Source organism: Schistocerca cancellata, chromosome 2 (genome assembly GCF_023864275.1).
Source record: "Schistocerca cancellata isolate TAMUIC-IGC-003103 chromosome 2, iqSchCanc2.1, whole genome shotgun sequence".
Lineage (NCBI taxonomy): Eukaryota > Metazoa > Arthropoda > Insecta > Orthoptera > Acrididae > Schistocerca > Schistocerca cancellata.
In genome coordinates this window covers 527,470,236-527,496,937 of record NC_064627.1, presented here as the reverse complement: position 1 = coordinate 527,496,937, position 26,702 = coordinate 527,470,236, and the positions used below count along the sequence as shown (strand labels likewise).

Below are 26,702 nucleotides of genomic sequence, written 5' to 3'. Positions count from 1 at the left end.
CTCTTCAAAAAATGATATTTGGAATTGCCCACAAACAACAATGAACACAGGGAGAGAGCAGCTCTCTTGGGAACCTTGTAATCTTTGTATCTTCAGTTGCATATCAGATGGCCAAAGCGTATGTATTGTTAAACTGTTATTTCACATGGTCCTTTGTGTTTTAATTAAAGAGTCTGAAATAGGTAATTAATGAAAATGATAACCCTGTCACAGGACTGGAGCTGGAAGTGCTAGGTGGGTGGATTGTATAGGTCTTGCACCTGGGTTTTCCACAGGAATATCATCCCAGTGACAAGCAGTTGGGAGTGGCAGTGGCATAGAGATTGATTAGGATGTTGTGTTGGTAAGGTGGGAAATGGAACACTATTTTAGGAAGGGGGAGTTACTGGGGTAGGATGACCCTCACTCCAGGGAATGATGGTACATAATCAAAGGATTTGGTTCAGTTGTTGGTGTATTGGTTGACAAGGGAGATCTTTCATTTTAATTTATTCTTGGTGGTGGTGGGAGGATTGGGGTATGCGAGTATATGGTACAGGAAATCCATTTGTGGACTAGATTTGGTTGGTAATGTCTGTCTCTGAAGGTCTTCACGAGATTTTCAGTATACTGAGTAGGAGTTCTCTTCAGTGCAGATATGTTACCCATATATGACCAAACTTCTGTATGGAAGGAATAGCAGATGCTGAAACGCAGGCACTGTTGGTGATTAGTGAATTTAATGTGGACAGAGGTGTGGATGGAGCCATCAGAGTAATGGAAGTCAATGTCCAAAGGTGGCACATTAGGTTAGGGAGGACTAGGTGAAGTGGATAGTGGAGAAGGTATTGAGGTTGTGAAGGAATGAGGATAGGATGCCCTGATCATGAAGATATTATCAATGAATCTGTAACAGTCTAAGAAATGGGATTTTTGGGAGGCTAGGAACGTTCCCCTTTGTTAGCCCATGAACAGGTTGGCATAGGAGGGTGCCATGTGTATCCCCATGGCTGTTCTGAGGATTTGTTTTTATTCATTCCCTTCAAAGGAGAAGTAGTCGTATGCCAGGAGATAGTTGGTAGGTGTATAAGAAATGAGGTAGTTGGTTTGGAGTCTGAAGAACATTGGGAGAGGTAGTGTTCTATTGCAAAACAGGCCGTGGGCATGAGGGATGTTGGTGTAGAGGAAGGTGTCATACACAGTGGTGAGTATGGTTCCTGAAGCTAAAGGAGTGGAAATGGTGGAGACTTGGTGAAGGAAATGGTTAGTATCTTTGATATTGGAAGCTAGGTTTCAGACAATTAGTTGGAGGTATTGGCCAAAAGGAGCAGAAATTCTTCCAGTTGCATTCTTCTAGAACTTTCCTACAAAATTAATATAAGTTAATATTTCATAGTTCAAAGATGTTGCAGTTCAAATATTCTGAATTTTTTCAAATAATTCATTTGTCAAATTAAGCAGAATAGTTTAGTTGCTTTATTTTTGTTTCTGAACTTAGTAGTGAAATTAGTTTATTTACATAAGATTGTTTTAGGAAATGTGAAACTCCTTAAATGTGAATGTGTGAGAAAAGATTTAGGATGGAGAGCCCAGTGAAAATTTCTTTAAGCAAAATTGTTCTATTGGGTTCAGCAATAGCAAACAGTCATAGCCACTACCGTAGCATGCGAATTTTTGTCTGCCCAGACATGCATGTTATACATATTGTTGATGCCATCTGCTGTAATGGTTGCAGGGAAAGTTCCCACGTGCGCAGTTCAGAGAAGCTAGTGTTGGTGGGAAGGATCCACAGACTTTTAAGCAGTCATTGAAATGAAGGATGTCATGTTTGGTAGCATGCTCAGCAACAGGGTGGTCCACTTGTTTCTGGGTAACCATTTGTCGGTGGCCATTCATGCAGACAGTCAGCTTGTTGGTTGTCATGTCCACATAGAAGGCAGCACAGTGGTTGCAGCTTAGCTTGTAGATCACATGACTGGTTTCACAGGTAGCACTGCCTTTGATGGGATAGGTGATGTTTGTGACCAGACTGGAGTAGGTGGTGGTGGGAGGATGTATGGGACAGTTCCTGCATGTAGGTCTATTACAGGGGTCTGAGCCATGAGGTAAGGGGTTGGGGTGGGGGTTGTCTAGGGATGAATGAGTATATTGTGTAGGTTTGGTGGATGGTGGAATACCTCACCTCTCCCCTGCCCTTTGTCTAACCTCCAAACTGCACACAGCTGCACTACCCTCTCTCCACCTCCTCCCTGCAAGTTCCCCATCAGCACTTCACTGTCTTACACCCCTACCCTACTATCCCTCCCCCTCCCTACCCAACCTCCTCCTTGCCCCACCCAGTTGCCACTCCCATCTTGCACTGGTGCTGCTGCTTGCAGTGTGGTTTCAGTTGCCTGAGAGTGTAGTTGTGTGTGAGTTGTGTTTGCACATGTGCGTGCGCGTGTGTGTGTGTGTGTGTGTGTGTGTGTGTGTGTGTGTGTGTGTGTCATCCATTTTTTATGAAAACCTTACTGGCTGAATGATTTATTTGTGACAGTCTTTTTGTTGTGCCTATCTGCAACTCAGCATCTCCACTATATGGTGAGTTTTTCATAATATTGTTATATTCCATCTGAGATGTAGTTGGATAGATAAAAATTCTACTCACCAAACAGTGGCAGGAAAACACACATACAAAACGTATTACGTATGGAAGCTTTTGTAGCCACTGGCTCCTTCTTCTGGCAGAAGTGTTGAAGGGGAAGGAAGAGGGGTGAAGAAAAAGGACTGGTGAGATTTAGGAAAAAGGATAGAGTTTGGAAAGGCCAATCAGAACCCAAGATCAGGGGAGACTTACCAGACAGGATGAGAATGAAACAAAATTTGATTGTTGGGGGCTGCTCTGAGTAATATTTGGAAACCTGAGAGCTTAAAGGTGCAAAATATGGTAATATGGAAGACAGACATTAATGCTACAACATTGTGCATGAGTTAATAAGAATGAAAAGCTAAGTTGCATTATATGTGATAGAGGTGGGAGGGGGATGGTGAAAAATAGACAGACCAGAAAATGAAAGATGTAGGAAACTAAAACAGAGGAAAGGAATAGTTACTGGGAAGAAATTCTGAGACCAAAGAAATTAACCTAAATTAAGGCAAGGTCAGTGGTGAGAACTGAGGACATGTTGTAGTGCCAGTTTCCACCTGCAGAGTTCTGAGGAACACATGTCTGAGGGAAGTCCAGATAACATGTGTAGTGAAACAGGCATCAGGGTCACAATGGTCACACTTTAGAAAAGTTCTGTGGATTGAGGTGTTAGGCCTTGTGAGGGGCCTAAGGTTTAGAGCATTCTCTGCAACAGGATCTTGTGTGTTGCCAGTATACACCCTCTGCCTGTCCCTATTCATCCTAACTAATAACTTGCTGGAGCCATGCTCATGTAAAAGGCTGAACAGTGTTTATTTAATAGCTGGTATATAAAATGTGTCATTTCACAGGTGGCTACCCCTTTCATAGTATACGTTTTGCCCATTACAGGGCTACTATTAGTGGTGGCAGGAGGGTTCATAGGGCAGGTCTTGCAGTGGGGATGGTCACAGGGGTAGGAGCCATAAGGTAGGGAGATGGGTGCAGAAGGAGCATAGGGTCTGACAAAGGTATTGGAGGGATTGGAAGGAGACAAAAAGCTATTATAGGTTTGGTGGACAAAATCTGTGACAAAATGGGCCTCATTTGATTAATAAATTCAAGACTGTGATAATACTGAGCGAAAAGTGGTGTACTCTTCAGTTGTTTTTTGGATGGATCAGTAGTACCGGGACTGGATGTGATGGCACAGGAAATCTTCTTTTGTACTAGGATGGTGCAGTAATTATGCCCAGTGAAGGCTGAGGTGAGAATGGTGGTGTACTGGTGTAAAGAGTCTGCATCTGAAGAAGTACATTCACCTTGAAGGCTGTATCACAGGAAACATTTGACATGGAAGAGATAGCTGACCTTCAGTGAGGATGAGATCAACATCATGGAGAGTGGCACAGGATCCAGAATACGCCCTTGTGAAATTTAACTGGGAGAATGCAGGAATTTTAACAAGGCAGCCTCACCAAAATTCCATATGGAAAAGATGTCATCAGTGTATCTAAACCAAACCAGATGCTGAAGGCTTATGGATCACAGGAGAGCCCACTCCATGTGACCCATGAAAAGGTTAGCATAGGAAGGAGCCATCCCAGTTCCCATGGCTGTACCTGTGATCTGTTTGTATGTCTACCACTCAAAGATGAAGTAGTTGTTGGTAAGTATAAAGTTTGGAATCAGGTGAGCACTCGCAGAGAAAATGATCAGCACCAGGCAGACCATGTACATGGGGGACATTGGTATAGAGAGAGGTGGTATCAGTGGTGACAAGCAAGGTGTGTGGTGCGAGTGGGACAGGCACAGATTTCAAACGATCTAGGAAGTGGTTGGTATCTTTGATGCAGGAGGGGAGTCTTTGTACTATGAGCTGCAGGTGTTGATCAACTGTGGCAGATAAACTTTCAGTGGATGCTTTGAAGTCAGCAACAATAGGACAGCCAGGATGATTGGGTTTGTGGATCTTAGGAAGAAGGTGGAGGTGCAAGGTTTGGGTGGGGTGGGAAGTTCTATGGACTGAGGTGTTAGGCCTTGTAAGGGGCCTGAGGTTTCAAGGAGGAACTGCAGGTTAACTCAAATCATAATGGTGGGGTATTGATGGTAGATGCTGCATGTATAGGTGTCAGACAGCTGATGTAGACCTTCATTTACATACTCCTGTCAGTCAAGTATCACAGTGCTGGGAGGATGATGATGGGGTCATCAGCTTTAAGGGAATGAAAAGACAAGAGTACTGCAGAGGACAGATTAGGATCATGCTGTAGGGACCTGAGAAAGGATTGTAAACCAGTGCTGGGTATGGGAAATTCTTAGAAGGCTTCTAAAGGATGATTTTGAGGTAATGGTGGTGGACCAAGTTGGGATCATGGTCAGAACAGTTCAAGGCAGTGTTCAATGCCACATTTGCTGTTGGAGGGTTTTGAGATTGGACTGAAAAGTGATGTTTCCAGTTGACATAACATGTGAAAGAAAATAGGTAATTCACCAAAGCATCATGTTTAAATGCAGGTTTAAGTGAGACCCTTACATAACACAGATAATTCAGGAGGAGAGAGTGCTTTAGATGAGGGGTTGAGAACACTGTACTGTTGTGACTGGTTCTTGTGATTATGAATTATTACTGGTCTGGGAAGCAGTGGTATAGGCTTGGGGAAGTTAAGGAGGTTGGCCAAGCTCAGTTTGTAGGAGAGGAGTGGTGGTTGATGGTGTGACTGTTTAGGGAATTGCAGAGAGACAGACAGGAAGGGAAACACCACTGTTGAGGTAGCTTAGAAGAAGGTGGTATAGCTTTTTGAGGTGAAGTCTGGAATATTGTTGCTGTTTGAAGTTGGCTTGGCACATATCATCCAAGCAAACATGAGGGACAGGTAACTGCAGGATTGTGTGCAAGGAGAGAAGTCTGGTGGAGTAGAAATTGGCAGAGAAGGCATATAGGTCACAGATTAGTTGTGTAAGTACCGGAGATTGCTGTGTTTGAAACTGTAAAAGAGGCTGGTGTAGAGTAGAATTACATCCAAAAACAGAGACTTTTAGTGTTAGGGCTTTGAGTGTAACATCAAGGAAGAAGCAGGTTTCAAGAAACAGAATGTGGGACCTTAGTTTTGGTAATGCAAAAGCATGTTTTCGAAAAGAATGGATGTAGTATGTCATGGGATTGATCATGGTGAGAGAGGAGTGTTTGAAGTGTTAGAGATGATGAGAGTGGCAAAAAAGAGAAGCAGAGGGTGGGAAAAGAAAGAAAAATGGAAGAAAAGCAAAGAAAAATATTGGAAAAAATAGAAAAATTTCTATGAAAAGTGTGAGAACAGACAAATGTTAAGGAGAGGTAATGAGTGGCCAAGAATTTCTCGCCAGAGAAGTGGCCTGTATGATACAAAAAAAATGTTTGGCAAAGAAAAAAAATCGATGGGGTAAGTCATGAAAAGAAAAAAATTTAAAAATTGGACAAACTGAAAGAGGAAGTCATAGGAGAAAATGTAAAATACTGTGTTTGGCAAATAAAGTAATCTAGGAGATGGCAGTACAAGCTGATTAGGGCAATTAGGTGAAAAGCAAATGCACAAAAATGTGAAAGAATTATGTATAAACAAGGTAAGTTGAAGGTGGGTAAAAAATAACTGTCAAATTTGCAATAAATTGGTGAAAGAAGAACATTACTGTGCACCACATACATCTCTTCATGCTTGATGTATACCTTGACAGGGGTGGTAACTTCCAGCATGATACCTACTTGTTTCACAAGGCGAGAATTGTGTCACAGATGGTTGAAGTGTGTAACAGTGAACTGACTTTGATGTCTTGGACACTAAATTTGCCTGATATGAACCCAATGGAAAACATCTGGCACACTTATCAGTAGCCAACTTCATGTCAAAAACCACCAGCCTGTAATTTATGGGATTTTCATAGACATCTGGTACCACATACCTCTGGAAGCCTACCAAAGACTTGTTGAATCTATGCCATGTGGAACTGCTGCTGTGCTGTGTTCTCGAGTTGGATTGACACACTATCAAGAACATAGTCCTAATGTTTTGACACATCATTGTATGTTCTTAGGTAAATTGTTTTATATAAATCAACATGAAGGTCTTGCTTGAGACTGTTACGGATGGGTATGGTCAGATGCCTTTTTTGTGTATGTGTGTGTACTTCACTTTAGTTTTTTCCTTCAATTACATAGGAACATAGGATCAATATCACTCTTGCATTTTATAATAAATTCTATGATTAATATGTTTCTGGTTCTCACACTAACATTGAAACCTCAATTTTAATTATAATACTATCCACTTTATTTTATGTCTTGGAAACTCACTTAACAGCACCAAAGAAGCATCTAGTGGCAGGGCCAGCAGTGAAATATTCTTATTTCTTCCAGTCCTTTTATGCTAAGCATAACTTGTACATATCTGGTATCTTTCAGTACTGAATATAAACGCTATGGGCCTTGGAAATTTTAAGGCTGAGACTAGCATCCTTCAGAAAGAAAAATAATTATTTCTCATGTTAATAATTTTTAACATTTTTTAAATGTAGACTAAACTGATATGGAAGGAACATAGTGAGCAAGTTTTAAAGAGACTAAACATAGTACAGAACCCAGATGATATTTGTTCAGGACTGACAGAGATAGTAATCTGAAATTGGTGATATGTGGAGTATAAATGCAACTTCCTTTATATGGAACCAAAGAATTTCAATACATACACTTGTTTTAAATCTTTTCAGTGAGACCAGGCCGTAATATATTTCAAAGAAGTTCAAACCAGTCTTCTGTTACCATACCATTCGAACGTACATTCCGTAACTTAACCAATCCTGATCCAGCAAATCAAGCTGAATTCAACTATTGTGGTTGTGGATGGCCAGACCACATGCTTATTCCAAAAGGCAACACTGATGGGCTTCCAGCAGATCTGTTTGTGATGGTATCTGATTACACTATGGACAGGGTACGTATTGACAATCAAACAGTAAGGAACCACAATTAAATAATAATATGAGTAATATATTTGCACCCATCACATTTACATCATGGAGAGCTGCATCAAACCAGTCTCAGGACTGAAGACAACAACAACAACAACAACAACAATACATTTACATCGGCAGGAAGAAAATCTGGAGAAATTATCTGGAAAACATAAAAATAATTTTGATACAAATAAATTGCTAATTTTCAGATAAATTAGGTACAGACACTTCTTAAAATAATGAAAACATCTATTCTGTGGATCACAGTACCTTCATAAAACAGTAATACTAATTATAATGTGCTCAGACTGTCATTTACATTATTATTATGAGGAAGAAAGATAATGTCACAGACTTGATAAAGCATGATATACTCAGTCATGCAAGTGGACAGAAATATCTGGAGCAAAACAGGATATTTGTATCAAACAGAAAACAGACTGGAAAATACTACAAAATTATAAGACAGAATTACAGCCCTTACTTATCCTCAGGAGATGAAATATTTAGCACTGCCAATAAACACTTATAGATATACATGACAACATAACAGCTTTTGGAAACACCTATAGGTCCTTATCCTGGAGTCTGAATGACCTACACGTCCTTTTTAATCTGATCTCAATATCACTCTCTCCTCCCTCACTAAGGAACTTATAATTCTGAATGTTAGAATAGTGTAATGTACTTTTATATGTGTCTATTGGCACTAATAAATATTTTCACTTCTAAAGGTAAGTACTAGCAAACAGTTCAGTTTCATAATTTTGAAATAGGATATTGCTATATCTTCTAGTGAATACAGTTTATTGGAACATTTTTAGCTTGTTCAGGGAGTAATAAGTGATAACAGCATAAACAGCTCACCAGAATACACTACTGTACAAAAGCAATTATAGATGCAAAATAATACTCAGTGATTGACATCTTTATCATTTTCATCATCATTATCATCATCATCATTGTTATTATTATTCTTTTTGCTGCTGAAAATTGACAAAAAAGGCTCAAATAAAGAGCTAATCCTTCTAATATAAGTTGCAACAAAGGAATATGTGTGACACCTTCTATCAAGACTAAGAATACTTGGCTCCATAGTTGAGGCTGCAAATATACATGGCCTGACAAAAAAATGTGAAGCACTGAGAAGACATGGTTGGATGTCAGTGCAACTTTGTACACAAAGACACTATCAGTGGGTATGAAAATGATAAGAGTTGCAAGTTTCTGTGACAGGTAGAATGTCCATCAGAGTGCATTAGTGCTGCTCATGTTTACTGTTGTTACCAGGCCTGGTAACATACATAAGGGGTATGAGCAGCATGGGATGTGTGACCACACTAAAGAACACAGAGACACCATGTACTCATGCAAAACACTGTTATTGGTTTTTGAAAGAAATTTCCGCCATTTGACAGTTGATTATCCATTTGCTGTACACAGTCGTGATTTTGGCTTTGTAGCAATTCTCATGTGCGTGCTGAAATATTACAATATGTCTGGCGTGCATGTAACATGTCATCATCAAAATCACATATTTCTGGTCTTATAGACCAGTTCTCATATTATAAGATATGAATATATTTCCAAGATACAAAATATAGTTGACATTGTCCTCCATGTTAATTGTTTCTCATGGTGCATGAAGTCAACTACATTTTGTATCTTGGGAATGTACTCATACCTTATAATATGACAACTGGTCTATAAGATCAAAATGATTAATGGAAAATCTCATATAAATATTTGAAACAAATACTAACAAAGAGATAGAGGGGCTGGCCAGTACTTACCTCAGCTCAGTACAGCTGATAGATACACAAAACAGAACAGAAAATTTACGTATCCTAGCTTTTGGAAGGTTGCTCCTTCATCAGGGAGGAGAGAGGGGAAAAAAGGGGAAGAAGGGAAAGTGGATTCAGTTACTCACAGCCCAGGTTATGAAGCAACAGGGGAAAGGTAAACAGGGAGGATAGCAAAGATGGAGGCATGGGTGTCAAAGGGTTGGCTTGTTGAATTGTGCATTGTCCACATTTTTGAGGCATTCAGATGTGATAGCAGCCTGATGCTGGTTTGCACGGCAACATGAGGGCAGACTTACCTATCTTCAAGGGTCCAGTCTATCTGATCTGATTAACATGAAGGAGGATCACTATATTGTGCACCAAGCACAATGCGACCTTCACATCTGTGCCTGTCATCTGAGAGAAAGGAACGGATTCTCTGCAATATTCTGTGTCATCATGCACCAGTGGTCAGGGACTAGCAGCAGCCAGACTGGGGGATTACCATCCACATATAGGTAGCCATTAACACCACAACATAAATAGCTCTGGTGTGGTGCTGGGACCACAATGTATGGACTGTTGATGAATGGTGTTGTATTGTGTTCAATGATGAATTGTGCTTCTCTGCTATCAAGGATGGCCATTGTTGGCAAGTATGGCAACACTTGTGGAGAGGTCCCGTTCTTCCAATGTTTTGGAGAGATACAAATTTGTTACTCCTTGTGCCATAGAGTGGGGAACCATTGGGAGAAATTCTCTTTAATGAATTTGTATGTAGTTTTGAAAATGTAGTTCAGAGTAGTAGTATCAATATGGCTCCATTTCTAGTATAAGTTACCAGCACCCTGGTATGGTTAAGAAGTCACTGTGTACTATCAGTCTGCATTGGTCACTTGTGACTATTCATTTATATGGACAACTTCCTGGTGAAGAAGCTAAAGTAGAAATGTATACTTTTGGAACATATGAACTGATACTTAATGTGAGTTGTCTTAAAAGAGCCCAACATTTTAATCACATACAGTTCCTGACTGTAATGAAGCAGGCATGAGCAGCAATAAAGATGTGTACAGGATACAATAAATCTTACTTCTATTACTATATCCACAATTGATGTGAAAATAGCATTGAAAGAACTTTGAGCATGGAAACTAGTGCCATAAGTGTTCACAACACCTCAAAGAAATGGTACCTTTACGGAATTTAGCAAACTTTATAATGAGATTCAAATATCTCACTCTTTCTAGAATTGTAACTCACTTTCATGTTACACATTTTACTTCCTCTCTCACTAATTTTTGATGGAAAAAACTGAAAGCTAGAGGTAACTTATCCTTTTTTCTTTGTGTATTCCATGGAGACAGCACCTTCATCTTCTTTTACTACTTCTAGCTAAAATATTCAGAATATTTTTTTACAATTTTGTAAATATATTCATCCACTTACAAACAGATTTCATAAATATTTTGGTGTCATATGCACAGACAAACTGCAGTTTCTCAGTACCCTTTGTTCACATATGGTCATCCAAATGTTATTATTTTTTCCATTCCATGTCCGGTTTATGGCTGTCTGAAAGTATTTGTAAAATATGAAGGAAACATGTGTGGACATTTGTTTATATGAATCAGGTTGTATGGGTATGTGATGTAAGAGAAATGCAGTTCCTTCCAAATTGATGCAGTTGCAGTTCTCTCAAATCTGCCATCTTGGATACACCTAACTTTCAGATCATTAGGTGATTGATGACATGTCTTGCATGGGTTGTAACTAGTAGTCATTATGTTCCAAGACCAAGTATTTACTGAATGACAGCCATTCCTCTCCAGATCGGAATGTAAAAATAAGATGGAAGATTAGGGTTTACTGTCCTGTTGACAATCAGATCATTTCACAGTTCATCCTGAAACTGAATTTAGGGTGAAATGTGAAACTAATTGTTATAATGTATAAAATATTCTTGGTATTCTTGCCGCGTCAGTTCTAGATAAAATCTCGAGCTTTTGACGATTACCTCCATCGTCATCGTCAGGAGCTGACTGTCTCCACTGCTGCAGTGGAGACAGTCAGCTCCTGACGATGACGATGGAGGTAATCGTCGAAAGCTCGAGATTTTATCTAGAACTGACGCGGCAAGAATACCGAGAATATTTTATACATAAGTGCCGCCGCGAAAAACTTCGTTCTCATAATTGTTATAATACTAAAAATAATTTCCTTGTAGGCTCTGCATTCCTTCCAAGAATTCAGAATAGAGTTTTGCATTCTGATATAAAAATTCTCAATAGGTTGTCAACAGGCAAAAAGTTGAAAACACCTTATTAGTGCCTTCAACAATTTTGATTGTGGATAAAACTGACATTCATGTTAAACAGTTTTTAAGTTTTACAGCAGAGGACTATGTCCATATCCAAGCCTAAGCACTATCCTGGGGTCCAGCAGGGTTCAGTTCCCAGTACTACCATGGAGGAAGGAAGGAAGAGAGAGAGAGAGAGAGAGAGAGAGAGAGAGAGAGTATATATACCATGCCACTATTGTCATGGGTAGTACTGTTGTATTGGGACTGCTGATTCACAATATTCTGTGCATGGGATGGCTAATGAATGATGTCACTAGAGATGTGTCATGGTAAAAATGCATGATGGCAAAGGTAACTGTACAAAAGTAGTCAAAGGCAGAATCTGAATGTGGCCAAGGAATGATGGTGAAAATCCATAGTCTTACTGTATAGTGATGGCAGTTTTGAAGTGATGTCTTGGTATTGTTATGGGGGTGTTGATAGTAGAACACAGGACTCCAGACAGCTGAGCTGAAGCCGGGACCCACCACGCTGCTTTTCGTCAGGAGGCCGAGCAAGTTCAGTACCGTCCAGGGGCAGTGCAGAGTGATACAGCAGTATCTGGAAGCATTGCTTTACTCAGCTAGTTTACAGAAGCGAGTCCAGCTGTCTCAGCACTCCTGGACTGCTGCAGTCATCAAGGCTGCCTGTTGATGGAAGACAGCCGCTCACCCGGTCACCACTCACCAAGGCGTAGCGACTGGCACCATTCTGTCCACGATTCTGGAGACTGTTACAGTCCCTGGTCCCCACTGCACTCCACCATGGTACTTTGTCAAGAGTTTTTTTGTCTTTCCCTTAGTGTATAGGGATTCGTGATCAGTACCCATTGACCTACCCTGTACTGTGGTAAAGGCCCCAACCGCTTATTTTGTTCTTCCTGCCTTTCCAACGTTTCCGTATTGGCCTCCTGTAGCGTCCCCTTTAGCCCCTGATTTCGGACATAGAATGTCAAACGGTGATGGCATCTTTCTTCCCTAGACTACCTCAAACGGTGACATTCTGACCCCCGAATGTATTTTGGTGTTATAACTCAATACCACGTATGGAAGATAAACGTCCCAGTTATCATGGTTTCCATTCACATAATAACTTAGCATTTTTGAAATTGTTTTATGTACTTGCTCTGTTCTCCCATTCTCCTGTGGATGAAATGGACGTCCATAACTTTTTAATTCTCAATAGCAAACACAACTGTGACATTAATTCGGACATGAAGTTTGTTCCCTGATCCTTAATTAAGGTATCAGCACCCCAAACTTCAATAACATCTACATCTACATCTACATCCATACTCCGCAAGCCACCTGACGGTGTGTGGTGGAGGGTACCTTGAGTACCTCTATCGGTTCTCCCTTCTATTCCAGTCTCATATTGTTCGTGGAAAGAAGGATTGTCGGTATGCCTCTGTGTGGGCTCTAATCTCTCTGATTTTATCCTCATGGTCTCTTCGCGAGATATACGTAGGAGGGAGCAATATACTGCTTGACTCTTCGGTGAAGGTATGTTCTCGAAACTTTGACAAAGGCCCGTACTGAGCTACTGAGCGTCTCTCCTGCAGAGTCTTCCACTGGAGTTTATCTATCAGCTCCGTAACGCTTTTGCGATTACTAAATGATCCTGTAACGAAGCGCGCTGCTCTTCATTGGATCTTCTCTATATCTTCTATCAACCCTATCTGGTATGGATCCCACACTGCTGAGCAGTATTCAAGCAGTGGGCGAACAAGCGTACTGTAACCTACTTCCTTTGTTTTCGGATTGCATTTCCTTAGGATTCTTCCAATGAATCTCAGTCTGGCATCTGCTTTACTGATGATCAACATTATATGATCATTCCATTTTAAATCACTCCTAATGCGTACTCCCAGATAATTTATGGTATTAACTGCTTCCAGTTGCTGACCTGCTATTTTGTAGCTAAATGATAAAGGATCTATCTTTCTGTGTATTCGCAGCACATTACACTTGTCTACATTGAGATTCAATTGCCATTCCCTGCACCATGCGTCAATTCGCTGCAGATCCTCCTGCATTTCAGTACAATTTTCCATTGTTACAACCTCTCGATACACCACAGCATCATCTGCAAAAAGCCTCAGTGAACTTCCGATGTCATCCACCAGGTCATTTATGTATATTGTGAATAGCAATGGTCCTATGACACTCCCCTGCGGCGCACCTGAAATCACTCTTACTTCGGAAGACTTCTCTCCATTGAGAATGACATGCTGCGTCCTGTTATCTAGGAACTCCTCAATCCAATCACACAATGGGTCTGATAGTCCATATGCTCTTACTTTGTTCATTAAACGACTGTGGGGAACTGTATCGAACGCTTTGCGGAAGTCAAGAAACACGGCATCTACCTTTGAACCCGTGTCTATGGCCCTCTGAGTCTCGTGGACGAATAGCGCGAGCTGGGTTTCACATGACCGTCTTTTTCGAAACCCATGCTGATTCCTACAGAGTAGATTTCTAGTCTCCAGAAAAGTCATTATACTCGAACACAATACGTGTTCCAAAATTCTAACCAGTTATTGATAAAAGCTTGCGCTACCGTACTTGCCTGTTGGTCTGGTATTGCGACCACGGCTATAAACCATGAAAAGTGATCAATTATAGTTAAAATGTAACGATTCCCTGCCAGTGTTTTGTTATATGGCCCGCAGACATCTAGCCTGATAAACTCAAAATGTTTTGAAATGTTTTGAAGCCTCTGGTAACCATTGCAATGGACTTCTTGCACGCTTAACATCCGTTTGCTGTGCACATGGTACACAATTTGCTACATATTGTTCCACATCCCTTCTTGAGTGCACCACCAAAATCATTCTGCTACTTGTCTTTCTGTTGCTCGATGACCCCCATGCCCTGAAAGCACATGATCATGGGCCTGCTTTAAGACTTCCTCTCTCAAACTCTTTGGTACCACTACCTGTGGTCCACACCTGGTAACTCTACACAACAAATTTCCCTCCACAATGAAATGTGGTTGAGTCCTAAAACTCTGGCACTCCTCATCCTCTGCTTGTGCCCTTTGCCATTCTGCGACTCTCTTACCCATTACTTCTAATTTGTCTTCATTCCTCTGTTTCTTCCCTGGTTTATGAATTACATCAAAGTCAAACTCACTTAATTTTAGAGCCCGTCTTAACTGACAAGGTCCTTGCGTCCCAGTTACCATATCAAAGCTGCATGACCTGTCATGCAGGAGAAGGCTTGAGCCACTATGTTATAGGTTACATGGGGTGGGGGATAATAAAGCTGAGTCATTGGATATGACGGTATTTCGATTTGTGATTGCAGGAACTAAGTTTAGCGAGCAGGTAGAGAGGTGTTACCATGTGTGGGTGAGGGGTATTCAGTGATTCTCAAACTGGACTTCCTTGACAAACATCGTGTGAAGATAGATCTTTGGCAACAAACAGTGAAACTCAGTGGAACAATGTTTTGCATGGGAGAAACAGTTGCAAATGGACAAATGTTGCAAGGCGCACTTAGCGCGAAGGTGACGCCAGCTAAACTGCGAACGGATTCATTAAAGGTAGATCAACAGGATAACATACCGGCAGGTACAGGGAAAGTAGTCTGGGTTTTGATAGATATGGACTTACCAAAGGAAACGTACATGGTGGAGCCAGTCTCGAGTAATGAGGAGTTGGATAATGTGCACTGTTTTGTGCAGAGGAGTTTAGCTCACGCTAGTTATGTGGAAGGAGATTAAAGAGTTCCTTTAAGTATAGATAACTTTGGCAGAGCGGATTTGAGCTTGTCGAAAGTTTTGGAAGTTTTTGATGAAGATGACTTTGATAGGGAGGATTTAGAGGCGAGCCATATGCAAAACATTGATGCAGCGCAATTGAGGGGAAAGTTACAGCATTTACAGGGTGACAACAGGTTCACAGTGGAGGAACTGTTATTGACATTTAGCAATTTGTTTGGAACGGAGGGTAGGTTACCAGCGGCACTGATTACTAAGCATCACATACCAACAGAGGATAATACACCAGTGTTTAGGAAACCATATAGGGTAGCACATCATATGAATTCGCTACTAGAGGACTTTATAGTACAACAACTACAGGATGGAATCATAGAGCATAGCAATAGTCCATATTCAAGAAATGTAGTTCTAGTACCTAAGAAGTTGGTGGATGGTACAAGGAAATATAGGTTTTGCTGTGATTATAGGTTTCTGAATGTGAAAACCATTTCAGACGCATATTTGATTCCATATATCACGGACACAATCTGGGACAATGTATGTATTTTATGATGATGGATTTATGGAGTGGATACCACCAGTTGGAAGTAGTGCCAGAGGATAGGACAAAGTCAGCTTTTACTGTTCCTGAGGGACACTACCAGTATATATGTATGCCATTCGGGTTGAAGAATGCACCGGCCACTTTTCAGAGATTATTAGATGGGATTTTAAGGGGATTGAAACCAAAGACATGTATTGTTTACCCAGATGACATTATAGTATTTTCGAAGGATATACCAGAACATGTATCGCGTTTAAGAGAAGTCTTTAAAAGATTGCTGACATTAAGTTTAGAAAAATGTAATTTTGCACAGATGCAGGTCAAATATTTCAGTCTTGTAATCAGTGAACAGGGGGTTCAAACCGATCCTCGGTTAACAGAGGCAGTTCAAAATTTTCCGACACCATGTGCAACAAAGCAATTACAATTTTATATTGGGTTATGTTCATATTATCATAAATTTGTTAAGTATTTTGTTGAAATAGCCGAGCCATTAACAAAGCTTTTAAAGAAAGGGGTTAATTTCAATAGATGGAGGAATGCCAGCAAGCTTTCAATGAATTAAAAATGAGATTAGTTTCTGGTCCGGTGTTGATGTTTCCGAAGTTTGAAGAAGACTTCATCTTATCATGTGACGCTTCAAATGGTGCAGTAGGGTGTATTCTGGGAAAGGAGATGTTGGCCACAATATATGGAGTAACATATTTTCGTTGTTACCTTTATGGTAGGAAGTTTAAGGTCGTGACAGACTGTTACCATCCCTGGTCCCCGCCGCCCTCTGCCCCGTTTGGCCTGCTCTGTCCTACCATGGGACAAAGGTGGTAGTACTGGTTACCTGTGGCCGACGGGCCACCACTGCTCCCAGGACAGGACCGGACTCGAACCTGCGCCCTCCTGGATGCTCTGCTGCAACTGGCCACTAGTGGTACTTTCCAGATGGCAACACCCACCACCATCTCCAATGCTGTTTCAGCATTGCTGCACCTCCCGCAGCGTACGCCTCACCCAGACCCCAGTACCCCATCCTGGACCTGCTGCAGGCCGCTGTTACTGCCCTCCTTCAGGTAGACGGTTCAATCTCCAAGTAATCAATATCTGCCATTCCGTCCTGCCCCTGTGTTGCATCCCCACAGGCAGAATACAGCCCGAACATGTAAATAGAAATAAAGTACAGGTTACACATAATATTTACAACATCGCTGCCAGACTGGCCCTTATAAGCGTAGACCAGCACAGGTCCGACCCAACTCTCGACTGACCTGGCACACACTTGCCTCTAGCTAAAATTGCCTGTCTATTTATACTGCTTTTCCCCTTGCTTCTGACGTAGTGTCAGGAGACGGAAACTATGGCAGGAGTAAATTCCCACATGACAGCCATTTACACATCGCCCTCCTGACTCTGGCCTACTGCCTCGCCTCATACATTGCAATAACTTCAAGCAATGCTGTGGTTTCCTGCCTCGTTGTTGCACCACTAAAAACACATCTTGCATGCAATAACACCATTGCAGCTCCACGCCATGTTTACCCTGTCTGGCCTACTGGCTGCCAACTATTACTACACACTGCCAGCAGCCCCAGACTTCATTGCCTAACCGGACCTTTACTGAATTTAACAAAACTCCCCTTTTCTAAGACTAAGACTAGTAGTAGCATAGCAGTTTGAATGGTCTCAAAAAACTAGTGTTGCTTTCCTCTGTCTCCTCTAACGTTTGGCTGCTTTACTACTGCTGCCTTCAAGGATGACACCACTGCTCCACTGGTGCACTTTGTCAATTGAACACTCTCAGAGCTCCAGCCACAGAAATATCTTCTGATGGCATGAAATATGTAGATTTGTATGCCTCCAGTAACACCACACTCTTTCCTCATATATAAAATGAGTAGTAAGGTCAAATATGACTTGACATTTCATGGAGAGTATATTCCTCCATGAGCTCTGTGTTGTCCAGTATTATGGCATTATTGGTTTTTGTAATTGGGTGCTCTTGAAATGAATAAAGACCAGGCGGGCTCCATACCCTGCAGAGGAAGCACTTCATATTGGGTGCCTGTTGCTCTTTGACCTTGGCAGAACCAGTTTCTGTTCATAAGGTGTACAGTAGTGATGGTATGCCATTGATTTTGGTGACAGATGACTACTTCCACCAGTGTATGGGCATCCTCCTGTCTTCTCCACATAATCCAATAATGGCTCTAGTGTTAACAACTTCTGGGTTTCAAATATGTGGGTAATGACTGGGTCCATGAGCTTCTCGCTTTTATGGGAACAATCCTCAGGTGATTATGAAAAGAGTCAGCACTGAATACTACATAAGGCAATCCCTTATGGTAAGAATGTAACTAGCACTTGGAGGACTGCAGCTGTGGTATTTAGGCTATTAGGATGATGAAGGGAATGGTCTAGAAAGCACGTGATATTATCCATTGAGACTGGCTTGCAAAATCCCACAATAATTCTATCCCACAACTCAGATGTAGAATGAAATGTGCAGTTAGAGTTCCTCATGCTGTGCACAAATTTTACATTCTTGGGCTAGGCACTCGATATTATCATTAATGGACAGGGAGCAATGTTACCAGTGAAATAATTGTTTCACTTACGGGTATCCAAATGTCCTCTTAGTATTAACCAAAGAACTTCCTTCATTAATGGAGGATGTATTATTGTTCAGGACACATGCAAATATTATGGCAGTTGGATGATGCCTCATTGCATCAGCAGACAATGTTGTAAGTTAAGGTACTAGCTGACAGCTGGGTACCACAACAGATTTTTTCATGAAGGCCATCTTGCAATTTATGGAGTGTTATACTTCCCATAGGACTGGGTTATGACCTCTGACAATAAATATGGGATGCTTTAAGTGTGTAATCTTATATACATTCATCTTTGGATTTGTTCAGTTAGAATCAGATGCTGTTTTCCACATCAAACAATGTGTCAGCTCTCACCAACAACAGACAGTGAATCTGTATTTTTTAGCTTTGCCATGGGGTGGTAATAATTTCATAATTGTAATCATCTAGGGTAGACACCCAGCATTGAGGATATTGAGCTATCCAGTCTGTTATGTCTCTTGGGTTGAAAAACAGTAAGCAGTGACTTGTAGTCTATTATGACATGAAACTTCATAGTGGTCAAATAATAGTGTTATTTGTTCAGAGCAAATATAATGAGTAATTGTCAGATAGACTACAATCAAGTTATTACAGTTTGAGATGAATAAGTTTTATAACTTGAACAAAAATAAAAAAGGCACTTCAAATACAAGACACAACACAGATTCCATTAATAATGGTAATAAGACAAAAAAAATCACACAAAGGAATGAAAGATCATGTGCTAGTCAGAAGTGGAAAAGCATCTGAAACATTAAATAAAATCATGGCCAACTGTGCACAGACTTGACAAGATAGTCAGCACAACAAGCCATACTTCCTAACACACCCACTGTTGTTTGTTGATTTTAAAGACACAACTGATAATGAACTAAAATTAATGTGGAACTTTTCTTTCCAAGTGCTTTTGGAAACAGGTGCACCAACTGATCTTCTGACTTCTTTTAAGATAGAAGAATACTACCATCATTTACCTTTCCATGAATGTAATGGAACTTCATCTGTCTACTCCTTTTTATTTTCATTATTTTTTAACAGTTGCAGTGTACTTTGGTTGTCCACAAAGAGTTGATTTGGTTGTTCCAGACTGACACTCAGCTTCTGCAAGAATAAACAGAGCCATGTTATTCCATCACCTGCATCAGATGCCACACAAATCTTCACATCCATTGTAGATTTGCGTGTGAGATGTCCAACTAACAGATTTACTGGTTAATATAGTAACACAACCCAAATCTGAAATACAGGTTTAAGAGTGATACCACTATATTTAAAAGGCCAATCTTTTGGCTGTTTGATGAAAATATCATCTTGAAAATAACAAACGAGGAAGGCAGTTGAAATACAAAATTGTTTCATGTCCATATCATACACTTCAGCCAAAACTAAAACATTATCAATTGATTCATACCTAATAACAGCTGAAAAAGATTTTCCATAATCAAATCCATGTTTCTAGGACTATCCTTTTGCACATACTCTAGCTTTAAACCCCATTATACCAGTGGCAGACACAGAAAAACCTCATGGAGGGGGCACTAAAGATATCTTGAGCTACCTTTACTATTACTGTAATAAAAAATAATCAAGTCACATGCAAAGTTTAAGAATATTTTATTTAAACTGATTTTACACATAATCGAGACGATGCCATCTTATGATATAAAAAAGTTACAACTGTTGTTTTCTTCCTCAAATGATTAATTCTAGATGGGCAGATGCATGGAGCACTAAACACTTAACAGAAAACAGCATTAACGTTAGCTTTCGAGCCATAGCCTTTTTTCGAGTAATAACATACACATTCAAACACACCACAGAGACACCTGAAACGCATGCTCCCATGGCCATGGATTTACTCTTCCATCCTAAAATTCATCCTATCACATGTTAAAGCCATGTCTTTGTATGTCACAGTGCTGAAAAACTTCTTTCTACTGTAGCAATAGATGCAGGTAGACAAGCAAATATTTTGTACAGTGTGTGCAAAGTAGGATAGTCAGATCAAGGGCAAACAGACAACACTTGTATAACAGAATCACAATCAACTGATCTTGACTAATTTTCGCACTTGCACTTGCAACAACTAGGACTTTTTACTTATTCGTTCTTCAGTCTTAATATTTTTGCTTCTGAATGTAAACTAGCTTCCTATTTGGTGAATAGTCCGTAATGCTTTGTATCGAAGGTTATCTGTACAAGAAAACAGTAGAATATTTGTGACTTTTCTCAAACACCAGACAGAATAATGTATCGAGGTCTCTAGAATGGCTGTGATTTTTCTCGTAGGTATGTTTTAGCTATCTATGCGCCAGACGGAAATGTATAAAATACAATGACATGGATGCGCGTGCTTCATAGGAAAGTACAACTACTCGATAACTTGATTAAGTCAAGTTGACTGACGAAAGAAGTGAATGAATAGTGTGAGGGCTAACTGGCATGAGTGGCAATGTGGTTGGCCCCACAAGGGGGGGGGGGGGGGGGGGAGAGGCGTGCACCCTGCATTATACTACCACATGGTTTACATTTAATTTTGTAAACCAAGCTGCAACTGATAGCCTGATTATCTGGAGGTAGACTTATTAACTCCCATATGTTATTTATTACCAATGAAGAAATTTCTTCTTTCAGAGTCTCTGGATGCCATCACCTCCTGGAAAGTTTGTGGTTCATCAATGATTGGTGGGCAAGCCACATAATTTTGGAAATGAACCTGAGGTGAAATTTCATCACAGTTCCTAAGATTCATTCCAAGCCAAGCAACCTTTACAGTAGCACAGGGTGTTTGATCTTGCACGACTACATCTCCATTTTCACAGGTTGTTGAATTCCATAAAAATAACAAAATAGTTGGCTACATCTATGGATGTAAGTGGCATATTTACACATATATCTACAGGAACAAATTCTCCGGGGATACAGACATAAATTGACAAATATGATCTAAATCCACTCCAGTTTAACATACTGACTGCACTCGTATGCAGTTTACCATACTGACATGCTTCACGGCAAACCCCAGTCAGTCACTTTTTTCTAATTCTCAAAGTTTACATTTCCCAACCTCTTGTGCCTTAACAGAGCTAAGTCTCACATTACACAATTTGCTTGTTCAGTATTTTCCATTGAAAAAATTTTCAGCTTTTATACTGATTGTAACTGGCTTGTCACGAAGTACCTTAATCTTCATGTTGTTGGATATAATTCATAAATCATTTCTGGCTGTTGCTCTCACTGAAAAAAAGATTTTTCTTCAAACCAAGTACATATAATGTATCCTCCAGAGTACAAGGTTTCCGTACACCATTTACTATGCATTTAACTTGACTGATCCAATACCTTCAGTATCAACAACTAAATTGCTTACTATCTGGACAGGAACTTCAAACTTCTGCAACAGTTTAAATGTCGAAAACAATTCCTTGTGCGAAGTCATGTGTTTTGATGCAGCACTACCAGCAATCCAAACATTATCACAATTAATAGCCAAAATGCTTCAGATTTCTGTAGTCATAGTCTGAAGTTTAGTTTCTTGATTTTCTGTTGGCAGTGTAAATAGTCTTTTTTTTCCACTCAGTTGTATAATGACCTTCCTTATGATAATAATAGCACTCAACAGTCTTCTTGTTCACAGAATTTTTGCTTAAATTGCTTTGCGAATATGGGTTTTTATCCTTTCTGTGATTAACCTTAAAAGCAGTGAATGTAGTTGCTGCTTCTTCAATCTGCAACCAACACTGCTGTTATTTTAGTAACCTTGCATTAAATTACCAAACTGCCTGTTTTCATCATATAAGTTCTATTTACCACTGGTTCACCAACATCTACAAGATCTGTTTCAACTTTACTGATATGTTGCACAGTAGGATCACAGTGTAGCATTTTATAATTGAAGAACTGTTGTCTCACTGTAACTGCTCATGAGTTATCTTAAGAAGATTCTACATATCATTTGCTATAGTAGGCAACATAACAGTTTACAGCTTGTCAAATCTCATAACAAATGATATAAAAAGCATTGCTTTTGCATTAAGCTCATGTCACAAATCCCACGCATGTGTGCCTGCATCTGGCCTTATTTTAATTCTATCAGCAACATCCAGCGATTTCTCAGCATGAAAGATATTTTCCAGTTGATATTTCCACAACTGAAAATTACCTCCATCAAATTTCTGGATGCTGAAAAACTTATTTGATTCACAACTCACTTCAAAGACTTGATTGAGACAGTTTTTTAAGTTGTTATAGTTTGAGACAAATAATTTTTATTACTTGAATATTTTTTAAAAAAGAAAAGACACAGAACAGTTCCCATTAGCAATGGTGACCATTCAAAAAGGTACGGAAAGCAATTAAGACAGTATGTCAGTTGGAAGTGGCAAAGATATAAATACATCAGCCACATGAAAAAAAAATTTTGTCCATCGACACAAGATAACCAGCACAAGCCATACCATAAGGGGCATTCAAAAAGGAACAAGCCAGAGGCATAACGACAGAAAACAGTACCTGTATGTTAGAAGTATTGACTCTGGCTGTTGAGACACTTGTCCCACTGTGACACAAGTTGGTGAATGGCTGTCTCATAAAATTCCCAGGGCTGCAATGTTAAACAGTTCTGCAAATACAGCTGGACATCGTCGTCTGAGGTGAATCATTTGCCCCTATGCTTCTTTGACCAAGATGGCACCCTTCTGATTCACTTCCTGCAGCATGGTGCCTGAAAAGCCAGGGTCAGTATTTCTAACATACAGATATTGGCTTCTGTAACTATGCCTCCAATTCGTTTCCTTCTGCACACCCCTTATACATAACACTAATGGCTCTTTTACAGTTTGGAAGTAATTATGCTATCCCTGGTTAGAATTTTTGAGCTGAAGGTAATAGAGGGCACTAATGTATGATTGTATTGCCCCTGCCGTCACTATGAGTGGTTCCACCAGGTGTGAGACACACTAAGCATGGAGGTGAAAGCAGTAATATTTTAAGTCATTTATCATTCCTACATTTCACTATCCAAATATATTTAATATGTTTGTAGTCCAGGAGGTAAGGAGCTGCTACTGTTGCTGCATCTAGTATGAATTTAATGCAATAATTTAATTTGTCCATTAACAAGAGGTGCATTGTATACACTATGAAATGCGTATTTTGTTTATTGCTTGTATATGTGTATAAGTCTGTCAAGTTCCTATGTCAGTTTGAAATTGGAAGAATTTACACTTATAATGTTACATTTCAGCCCAAATTGTTGCAAGATGTCAAATAGTTGTTCCAAAGTTTACATACATTCTTTCTTAGTGACCCAAGTGATGATAGTGCGATCCAAGTAATTTCACACAGTGAGAAATATGGTGAGTTAGCTGTTCAAATAACATCCTAAAGATGGTTGGAAACTGGCAACTCTAAATGGGAGCTACTGATTTTTGTGTAAGCTAAACAGAATGTTTCGTACTACATGTGGTGACGTTATTTAATGGTAGCTGATGATAAGCATCTGTAATATCCACCTTCTAAAAGCACCATCCTCCATTTAGTTTGGGCAATAGTTCTTCTGGTGACAGAATGAAACAAGTCTTACTTTCACTTTGTACGTGGATTGTGGCCATAAAATCTCCACAAATTTTAATTTTTTCCTTTCGGTTTTTTGATGGTATCAATGAAAGTAGCCTATTGAGTGATTTTGATTTGCTGTGACTTACCTTGGGACTCCAAACAATACTAATTTGCCTTCATGGCATCCTTTAAAGTGAATGGAATGGGATTTGTTCTGTACTATTATAGTTTGCCATCTATTTTTGTTTAACATTTATAGAATATTCCATCAGTACAAGGGGAAATATAGACATATTGATAATGTAAATATACACTAATGATGTTCTACAGTAATATTTATTTTATAGTTCATTTCTAGGCCATCCTCTGACTTCACCAACCTGCTGTATATGACAAACAATTGAGTCATGTTAGCATATTTGATAAAATTTTTGGGATATTCTGTTGGTACTTAGAGGAACATAAACATATTAAAACTTAAATGCTCAGTTTATTTATATATCTTCCTCCAAAAGGAGAACTATTTGAGTGGAATATTAAAAGTGTTCAACTTTACAATGAGTATCATGGTGGGTTTGTTTTTAGCAGGCAACTTAAAAGGATGGTGTTCAATGGCAGCAAGGCTTTGGCATGGAGGCAATATTCTCAGAATCCTCTTGGCATAAGCCTTCACTAGTACCTATCCACTGCTATCTCCTTTGCTGTCCATTGGCCTCACTCCTTTGTCTTCTGTCAGTTTTCACCCCATTCCTTACCTATACTCCATTTATGATTTCCCCAACTCTCTCTCTCTCTCTCTCTCTCTCTCTCTCTCTCTCTCTCTCTCTGTCTGTCTCTGTCTCAGACTCCCTTATTCAATGCCCTCATTTTTAAAATGTTTATATAATTAATCATTTTGGTACTGCTGCAGAAAGCCCCCTGTATTCCCCTCCACTGCTTATGGATACTTGCCTACTCTCTCCTCACCATATGCATTTTCTAACCTTCCAGAGGCCATATAAAGTAATCGTATCTAACTACAAACCCAATGCAGTTAACTGAGGTGTTACATTTTTCTAAATGCCATCAGCATTTACTGGTTGCCTTTCTTTATTTCTATCTATTACTGTTAAAGGTTATGTGTAGTAGGCTCCAAAGTTAGCAAGAATCCTCCTGCCAACATTGGTTTTGCCCCTTGTAAATTTTACTTGTTTCCACAAGTGAATACTTGGCTTAAAAACTAATATTTTATTTGTATGAAGAACTGTTGCATGGATGGACTGTTGAACGTAATTTTCTGTCTGCCTGCCAGTACTCAGTTGGCCCTATGTTGAGGTATTGCTGCTCAGTTATCATGCAGATTAGTATTGATAGGTTGAATTAAAAACCATTTGTGGTAGTTTTGGTTGAATGTATTTGTGTTAGGGAAGTAATGAAGACAGTGTGTCCATTTTCTATCTTACTCCATTCCTCATTGTGTTTTATGTGTCAGATCATATCAAAGTAGACATGAAATCTGTGTACCAGGCAGCCATTATTTGTTGCTCAGTCTCTTGTGAATATGTTTGTTTACTGCACTTCACAAATAAATCACAAGTTCTGGCCATTGTCTGTCATCAGCTTTTGATGTAACTATTCTGATATAAATATCTTATTACAATTACATTGAACATAGTTTTCACATTATGTTTGGCCCAACTTTGATAAGATACTTTGTGTCAGAAGGTTTAGACTGAGATCTGATGATAAGCACTGGCTGAAACTAGCCATTTATTTCTATACATTTTAAAATAATGGTTCTCTGGTATACAGAGCTATTTTGAAACAGACTGATATGCCAGTATGCTCTGATGTTAATGTATTTTCTGAATGCTGACAGGTAGAACAACCTGCATCAGAAGGCTGCCAACAAGCTCACAGTTATTGTGGCTTGCGGGACCGAATGTACCCTGACAGGCGTCCAATGGGATATCCCCTGGATCGTTTACCTCGGGCTGATGTCAATACACTTTATGAGTTTATTACTCCAAACATGGGAGTACTTAATGTGAAGATCAGATTTCAAGACAAAATACTACCTCCATTTGCGAGACAGTAATAAATAAAAGAAATATGAAGAATTTCAGAAACTGGATTTTAAAAGTACTTGACAAAATGTATGAAGGTACCATTTATGTGAATGCCTACTGTTAATCTATTTAACAGAAGATAATACTTGTAAGACAGTGATACATTAAGTATATAATAGGACCATTTCTGTGCATAGCACATCAGATTTATGATCTGTTTGGGTCACATTGTTCTTTTACATTGGTGTACAAATATTCTAAATCACTCTCCAGTGATAAGTGCATTTTGTGTACCTGAAGAATAAACATCACACTTTCAGTTTGTGGGATTGTTCTTTTAGAGACAGAGAAATATCCTGAAATATTTTCAAATACAAGATTGTCTTCAGATCTCAGTTTCTGATAATTATTTCAGTCAGTTGAAAAAGTGAGCTATGAAAAAAAATAAAAGTCTACAATAAATTACTGATATGCAATAAAGCAGAAAATCTGAAAATGTAAAAGTA

At 39.6% G+C, this 26,702-nt stretch overlaps 1 protein-coding gene across 1 annotated transcript in view; it reads left to right on the top strand.

Moving 5' to 3' along the window:
• LOC126155944 (phenoloxidase 2-like) overlaps window positions 1–26,549 on the top strand; it is a 306,288-nt gene extending 279,739 nt beyond the window's left edge. The window contains exons 12-13 of the mRNA XM_049916267.1: window positions 7,325–7,548; window positions 26,007–26,549. Coding sequence (XP_049772224.1) covers window positions 7,325–7,548; window positions 26,007–26,225 — 443 coding nt within the window. The 3' untranslated portion in view covers window positions 26,226–26,549. The remainder of the gene's footprint in view (window positions 1–7,324; window positions 7,549–26,006) is intronic.
• The last annotated feature ends 153 nt before the right edge of the window (window positions 26,550–26,702 follow it).